The sequence below is a fragment of the Neltuma alba genome, unplaced genomic scaffold (assembly GCF_004799145.2).
Source record: "Neltuma alba isolate B1F8T4 unplaced genomic scaffold, ASM479914v2 tig00003524_pilon, whole genome shotgun sequence".
Lineage (NCBI taxonomy): Eukaryota > Viridiplantae > Streptophyta > Magnoliopsida > Fabales > Fabaceae > Neltuma > Neltuma alba.
The window spans coordinates 69506-78330 of NW_021633313.1; the positions used below are offsets into that span (position 1 = coordinate 69506).

At 33.5% G+C, this 8825-nt stretch overlaps 1 protein-coding gene across 1 annotated transcript; it reads left to right on the forward strand.

Moving 5' to 3' along the window:
• The first annotated feature begins 3665 nt into the window (after positions 1 to 3665).
• On the forward strand, positions 3666 to 5203 carry LOC114741768 (receptor-like protein EIX2). The gene is made up of 2 exons (XM_028930026.1): positions 3666 to 4717; positions 5116 to 5203. The coding sequence occupies exons 1-2, from the start codon at positions 3666 to 3668 to the stop codon at positions 5201 to 5203; spliced, it is 1140 nt and encodes a 379-aa protein (XP_028785859.1).
• The last annotated feature ends 3622 nt before the right edge of the window (positions 5204 to 8825 follow it).

Below are 8825 nucleotides of genomic sequence, written 5' to 3' on the forward strand. Positions count from 1 at the left end.
ATGAGTTCAATATATTTTTAATCATTGAATATTCAATGAGTTCAATATATAAATAAAATATGGTCAATAAATTAATACTAATTCACAAAATAATTCCAATGTACACCCCCTAAAAAAAAGAAATAAAAAGTTATTAGTGGTATGAGTTTTATTCTGACAAAACGATCTCCGTAGAATCATTTAAGTTTATTTATCTGTGAAGATATTAAAATTGAAAATGCGATGCATAATTCTTACCAAACTTGACTATTGTGTCCATTGTATATTTTTAATCATATAAGTTTTTTAATAATAAGTGAGTATCATGGACCTATTATCATTTTTTGCGCTCAAACTCGTTATTGTTTAAAACTCACTTCTTATGTTGATAATTATAATTAGGAAAGGTGGATCTCTCTATATTTATCAATCCAAGTCTTTTTTCTCACTATCTTTATATGGTTAATTTCCTTAACATTTTCCCTATCAATTAGTACGTGGTGAGTCAGCAGGGCGGCGTCATGCATGCAAACTTCGTCCAATAGTCAGTGGTAGACTTAGAAAATAATGAACCAACACAAGCCAATTAAAAAAGAGCAAGTAGTGTTGGCAAACAGAAAAAAGCAAGTAGTAAAGCTCAATTAGCACGCTAATTAAAAAGAAGCGTCAGACACGAAAATTAATGAATGATAGTACTTTTCACAAGATAATGAGCCAGGATTAATTATCAGCGGATGAAATGGTTTAGAGTTTAGACGTGTCTATTTTACTTCAGAGCTATCTGTTATACTAGCTTTGACTCTTAATATAAGAGCTAAACAATTAATTTTAAAAAATTAAAAAAATAATTAAATTAGTTATTTGTAACAAATCTTTGTTTTGTTCTTTTGATCATTCTGTGCACTTGTGTCATGGTTAATAATTTTCATATAACACTGAATTAAAATAGAGCTAGAATGAGTTCAAATAATTACATTAAAGCAAGCTTTTATCCATAGAAATGGAAGCTCCTTGGAAAGGATTAGGCTCCGTGGCGGATTCAGACAAGCGCTGTGACGTCTTATACAGAATGTCTCTCCTTCTTTTCTGTTTTAGAGGCCGCAGTCGATTGTTTTAGGCACCATGGCCGATAATGCATTTTTGGCCTCCTTCACTTGGTTCTGCCATCCTTGCTTGCTCTGCGTTCCTAATCTTCCTCTGATTAACCAAAATAGGTTAAATATTTCTCCTTGTTGTTCATCGTCCAACTCTCGCTATTTCCTTTGCACATATAATCCCCAAATGTTAGCACAAATCAAGCTTCACATTTTCAAGTTATATTTTCTAGCTTTAAAGGAATAATCCTGCACAATTAGTCTCCAAAACCCACAAAAGATGGTTAAAACAAGCTAAATTGGTAAGAATTTTGAGAGGTTATCAATAACTTGAAGTCAACAAGTCTTCTCTTTCCCATTATCTTTATTTGCTTAATTTTCTCAGCTTTTTCTCCATCTGACTGGTCAAGCAAGGTGGGATCATAATGTAGGGGAGATCACTAATCTCAAATAAATTTAACAAAATTAAAGGAAAAACAGGAGAAAACAATTATCCATGATATTTTTTATTTATAATTTAATGAATAAATTATGCTAATTTTCTTTTAAAGTGGATAGCAAAATGCAGGTTGACGATAATTAAAAACTTATGAAATCCTGGTTTATCATATATTTATATGCGTGATCATATGTCATGTTTTATGCTTCAATTTAATACACCAGCTTAAGTTTTAAGTCCAGGACCTCACTGTTCGAGTCAACGTCACTACAAATAGTATAAGAATGAAGAGCTGTGTTACAAATTCCACAAATAATAAATGACAAATTGATTGATCTCTAGAAATATGGATGCATCGCTGGTTAAAAAAAAAAAAAAAGTATTGGCGATCGACTTATGTCATGCATTACATCATCAAGACAAACTCAATCTAGACATAGATGTTGCTTTGGATTTCTGAAAAACCACATAAATTGAAAGAATTTTTTTTAAAATTAAGTTACAAAATGGAGGGATTATTATTAATATTAAAAAAAACTATTCATGAAGAATTCTTGTTGGTAAAACAAGGTTAATATAATTTTTTTATTTCTCATCTTTGCTCTCATTTTAGTTGTTGTTTTTCCAGTTTCAAAACATAGGTTTTGGTCATTCAAGTTTTATTTTATTTAAATATTAATTCTTATAATCTAACAAAAACTCAAACTATTTTGTCTCTCAAGGGACCAAAATTTATAATTTGAAATTTGAAAGACTATAACCAAAACGAGAACAATTTGAAGGTAAAAAAAATTATATTAATTCCCAAAAAAAAGAACTCTTGGTTGGCGGAGAAAACAATCACGCGAAGTAGCCAATGGTTGTTACGTGTGAAAATCTGGCGGAAAAGAGAAAGGTGAGAGTTGAAATGGAGACGCAGCATTAAGTCAACACTCCAAATAAAAGTCATCACCTCCCACGACGGATGTGAGAAGAAATTTATTATTGAGCAATTTATAAGTATCTCTATAAGTGTTTTTTCTGAGTATGTGTGGTAAAGAAATGTTTTAGAACCGTGTGATACTAAATGTATTAATATTAAAATAATTAATTACATGAAAAAAATGAAACTAACAAAGAATTTAAGATATCCTTTAAATGTCTATTATAATTTTACAATTATAGAAATAAGTCATAAGTGTTACTTGTTTCTTGTAAAAAAGAAACTCAGGGAGCATATCTATCAATTAATAATATGTATGAAAGATCCACAAATATTTACCCTCCTTGGATTGCAATCTATTGATATGTTTCTTTTTACTCAATTTTAAGATTTTTTTTAATTTCGATAAAAAAAAAATACTTAAAGTGTCTTATAAACGGAATTGAAGCGAAAAATATGAGAAAAGCTCTATGAAAACAAAAGTGAGCAGTTTTTGAAGCCCAGCTCAAGAAATTTGTTTAACTTCAAGGACAGCAGGAAGGAAAGGATCATCGTCAATGATGCACGCAGTTTAACTCGGATACAAAAACTATAAAGTGTACAAATCTCTTTCGTTTTTTTATAAATTGACATAAATAATGCTGAAGCCCAATCCATGGAATAGATCTGCAAATCATATGTTTTTTTTTTACGCTTCTTGGATGTTTCGCAGTACTTTCGAGATCATTTGCATAGTATTAACTCCAATCTTAAATATAAGATGTTAAGTTTGTATAATTAATTTAAATTTTTAATAATAAAATCTATTACGATCAATTAATTAATAAAGAAGGACATAGTGCACCAAGAAAATGTCTTGATGTTTTGTAATAACTTTTAATGGAATTAGTAAAAGGTTTAGCCAATTTAACCGGTAATTCAATTAACAAACTCTGAAGAAAAAATGTCGTATGGGCCACCACACCCTGTAGCTCTGAAATGTTACGAAGCAAAGCTTGACTAGACCTATCAAAATAAGACCCTTGTGAGAGGCATGGTTGTCAAAGATATGATACTCCCTCCTATTAAAATTCCATTAACCTCAGGCCACTTGAAATCTAGGCCTATAAATAGGTGACAATCCCTTGCCACCTTCAAACCATATCGTGAGTGAGTGATTATCATGGAAACCTTATTCTGCTCCTATATTCCTAATGTTTTGCTGCTATGCTCTCTTATAATATTCGCAACCATGATCTCCCAAGGCATGTGCAGAAGCTTGAGCATTCAGTGCAATGAAAGAGACCGCCATCTTCTTCTAAACTTCAAGCACACTGTGGTTGATCCATCAGCCATCCTCTCTACTTGGTCTGACGAGCGAGACTGCTGTGAATGGCATGGAGTTCAGTGTGATAACACCACCGGCAGAGTCATGGAGCTCAGCCTCCCATGTTCCCAGCAAGATCCCTTTGTTGCTGATTGTGGAGAGAAGAAGCCACACTGTCTCACTGGTGAGATCCACTTGTCATCTTTGCTCCAACTTGAGTTTCTAAATTACTTGGATTTGAGCTTTAATGACTTCCATGCTATCGTTCCAAATGACTATGTGGATGATATCACAGACTGCAATAACCTATCTGTGGCTGACCATACTCATTTTTGCGGAAATTCTTCTATTATGCATTATCTTGATTTATCTTACAATGATCATCTTCACATGGGTAGTCTTGATTGGCTTTATCGTTTCCCGTCCTTGGAATATGTCAACTTCACTGGCATTAATCTTCAAGGGAGAGTTGACTGGATTCAACTACCAACTCTACTTCCTTCAATTAAAGAGTTGTCCTTAGAGAATTGTCAGCTTACAAGCATCAATTCACCTCTCCAGTTCGTTAATCTTACTTCACTCGAAGTTCTCAACCTTTCAAACAATGATCTTAGCTCTGAATTTCCAGCCTGGTTATTCAATCTCAGTGATGTCACTACTATTGACTTGAGCTTTAACTTTTTCCGAGGCCAATTCCCAAAGAGATTATTAAATCTCCAAAAAATAAAAGAATTGAATTTGAATCAAAACAAATTCAGTGGACCAATTCCAGATTGGTTAGGCCAACTTGAACATCTACAAGTCCTTGATGTCAGTGGCAATTTCTTTTCTGGTCCAATTCCTTCAACCTTGGGAAATATGTCATCCTTGATTATCTTGGACGTCAGTTCAAATAACTTAAATGGAAGTCTGCCAGAAAATCTTGGACATCTCTCGAACTTAGAGGATCTAGGCTTTGGTGATAATGACTTGACAGGGTATGTGTCTGAAAGAAATTTTGTCAAACTCTCAAATTTGACGAAACTTTTCATGGGATCACCGAATTTAATCTTTGACTTCGATTCTCTATGGGTTCCTCCTTTTCAACTTGAAGTGATTCGTTTGGATCACATGGTGGGCTCGAAACTTCCTGCATGGATATATACACAAACATATCTTGAAAGATTAATAATTACCCAGTCCATCATTTCATTTGAACCTCGAGAAAAGTTTTAGGATTTTGCAGCACAACTTCCATATATACACCTACAAGACAACACAATTCATGGGGAGATGCCTAACGTGTTGCTAAACTCTACCATCGTAAGATTAAGTTCAAACAACATCAGAGGCAAACTCCCTCGATTATCACCAAATGTTATGATGTTCACTGCAGCACAGAACTCTTTCCAAGGACCCATCTCTCCATTGTTGTGTCAAAAAGTGAATGGGAGAAGCCAATTGCAGTATTTGGACCTGTCTGATAATCTTTTATCTGGAGGGCTTACAAATTGTTGGACAAATTGGAAATCACTGGTTTTAGTCAAACTAGGTGGAAATAATCTAACAGGCACAATCCCCCCATCCATTAGTTTGTTGTCTAACCTTAGCACTTTGGATCTTAATAAAAATAATTTATTTGGAGAAATACCTTGGTCGTTGGTAAATTGCCTGAAGCTGCAGGTCCTTAATCTAGGCGGAAATCAATTATCTGGATTCCTAACGAATTGGATGCCGAAAAATGCAAAGATTCTTCTACTAAGATCCAATCAACTTAGTGGAAGTATACCACCCAAAATATGTCAACTGGCTTCTCTTGTAATATTGGATTTTGCAGACAATAGATTATCTGGTTCATTACCTATTTGTCTGCAAAATCTGACAGCCATGACTTTCCCCAATTCTTCTAATAATGGGGTTTATAGCTTTTGCATTAGAACTCCAATTTTGACTTATGTAGTCAAGGTCGAGGTTATGTTGCACACAAAAAACCAAGAATCGATGTTTGACGAAAACTTGAAGTTCTTGCATGCTATTGATCTATCAAGTAATAGTATCTCTGGATCAATACCTCCAGAAATATTTAATCTTACTGGATTGGAATCTTTGAACTTGTCCCATAATCAACTTGGGGGAAACATACCAAATGAGATCAACAACATGAAAAATTTGGAGTCTCTTGATCTCTCAAGAAATCAACTTTCAGGTGAAATTCCCCCAAGTATGGCTAAATTATCTTTTCTGGAGGCCTTGAACCTCTCCTTCAACAATTTCATCGGGAAGATTCCATCAGGAACTCAACTTCAAAGGTTTGATGCACAAAGCTATATTGGGAATTCTGAATTATGTGGGGCCCCACTTCCAAAGAATTGCACAAAACAAGATGGCGAACCCGTTGAAGGAAATGACAGTCAAAAAGATGAATTTCTATCTTCATTCTACTTTGGATTGGGGGTTGGATTTGCAACGGCTTTTTGGGGAGTCTGTGTTGCCATTTTCTCCAACAGAAATTTTAGACATTCTTACTTCAGATTCCTCTATCACATCAGAGACAAACTTTATGTCATAGCGGTCTTCAGGATGAACTATTTCTGTCATTGAAGACCTAGTTAGCTTTGTGGTGAGTGAAAAACAACTTCTTATTTTAAGTTTTGACTAAGTTCTTTTAAATGTTATAATATATTCTAGAACTATGAATATCTTATATTATTATCACAAATATAGACATCACGAAATCACCAAGACATGCTTTGGATTTTATAAATTTAATATTTTGGAGATGTGATACACTTGTAATTATGTTAAATTTATATACTATGCAGGTTCTTGCAGTAATGTATGCTTCCGTAAGTCTGCTCATCAAGTCTTTTAGACTAAGGTAGGATGAAGTGATGATATTGATAATTGATGAAAGCATATTACCAGTGAAGTGAAGTTTTTAGTCTGTGTGTTACTTTAAAGCCGTGTAATATACATAGTTCTATTTTCTGCATACAATTTGTATCCTCAATAAATACATGTGTCCTTAACTAGAGGAAATTAAAATATTTCTTTTCTTTAAAAAACAAGAGGAAATGGAATGACCTAAAGTTTTTATATTTACTTGAAAGGGAGTTTTAAATGGCCAACGCCTCCCCCGTACTCCTATTAAGGCACATATGCTTATTTTAAGTACTTATAAGTATTTTTATGTAAGGCGAAATAAAATTTTTATCACATACTTACATCTTATTCTAATTGAGATGTTTTATACTTAGAAAGTAAATAAATGCATATAATTCCGTCTATGGAGTTGATAAATCACATTGACACCAAGCATCCAGCCAACTTACACAAGAAGCCATGAAATTGAAAAATCACATCAAGACTGGAGCAACAGTGAGCACTTCAAAAGATTTTCATTTAGGGATGAATGAAAATTATTGAACTCTTAATTAGAAAAATGATGATGATAAAATGGGTTAAAAAAGTCTGTCGCTAAATTCACCTTTAGTTTGGCAAGTTTCATATAAAATTATCCGAACTTTTTGTCAAATTAGTTTGAGACAGATCCCATCAGAGTTTTTTTTTTTCTTTTTTTGGGTTACTTTCTTTTTTATGAAACTTAAAATTTCGCATCAATTAGAACGCGAAGGAATAACAAACAAACAAACATGCTACGCTTGGTCTGTACACCCTGCAGAGGTATCTTCTTTTTTTGGTTGGTACCAATGCGCTCTGGCAAAGCATCTTATTGTGGGAAAACTTAGGCGGTTATTTGGCTATTTTACAAATTAAGATAAACTTTTTTATATATTTACTTTTTATATCATAAAATCACTTTTAAAACTGTAGTTTTAATTCTATCCAAACACCCCTTTAATCACTTTACAAAACAAAGGATAAGAAAAAGGTGCCACTGTTATGCATTGATGTAAAATAAAACTAAGCCCTTTGGCCCAAAAAAATAAAATTAAGCCCAACATCGGTTGCAATTGTAATGGGCCCAGCTAGACGGCTGGAAATCAATTATTCGTTTTTGTGGGCCAACGGAAATTAATTATTTTTTTTGGGCCATCAGAAACTAGTTATTCATGCTCTTGAATGGCTTCCTCGTCTAGCGTCTTTGACGGAGAAAACCAGGGCCCAAACTTTGCTCAGACCAGCATCTTTCATTAAAGGTATCACCATTTAACATCTGATCATCAGAGCAACTAAACATTGCAAGAAGGAAAATTAGACCCCCAGATCTACATCCCCAGTAGCCTCACGACTTTTGAATATTTTGGAGGCGGCTCTCTGTTCTGGCTCAACCTGTTCCTCAAACCAATCTGGGCTAGGGTGTCAGCTGCCCCTTAAGTGTTGCCCCAACTATGCCTTAATTTTAGAACTCTTCTCAAATATTTTTTTAATATTTTTTTAACATTAGTTTCAACATCAAACGAGTGACATTTTGATATCTTATTGTAAAATGGCTTAGTTTTCATTTTTTAATAATTTTAAAAAGATTTAACATTTTAAATGGTTTGATTTCTTTTTAACTTAGAGTATTAAATCTTTAAAAAATCATAAAAATTTGAAAACTAAACAGTTTTTACAAATAAAATATTAAAATATCACTCATTTTATGTAGAATAATTAAAAAAACTGTAAAAAAAAAAATACTCTTCCTGTCCTAAATTAAAAGGGAGCTGAAGGGCAGACCCAAGGGGCAGCTGGCGCCCCTGCCCAACGAAACTCGTTACAATGGAGTGACTTCAAAAGGGAGATTTATTTCCCTATCTAGTATATCAGAAGCCATGAAGTAGAGGTGGTAATGCGGGCTGACAGTGTGAATACGGGCCAGCCCGCGACGGTGCGAGCCCAAAGCGGTGCGGGCTGAAGTAGCCTGCACCTTGACGGGCTGGCAAAGCCCGCCTATATATTTTTTTAAAAAAATAAAAACTATTATTAATATAAGTTGAGCTTAATTTGAAATATTAAAATTAGGCTCCGAATCTTGAATTTGAGTAGTGAGTTATGATAAAATAAAGTGAAGATTAATTTATAATTTAAGAATATATTTTTAAAAACTAATATATTTTTTATAAATAATTAATTTAACTAGTTTTTTTATTCAAAGTAATT

What these genes read in the sequence shown, in the direction of transcription:
- LOC114741768 (XM_028930026.1), top strand. Translation starts at nt 3,666, where the DNA reads ATGATCTCCCAAGGCATGTGCAGAAGCTTGAGCATTCAGTGCAATGAA. An exon ending in GGTGATAATGACTTGACAGG is followed by an intron (nt 4,718 to 5,115) that starts GTATGTGTCTGA and finishes TGTTCACTGCAG; the next exon opens with CACAGAACTCTTTCCAAGGA.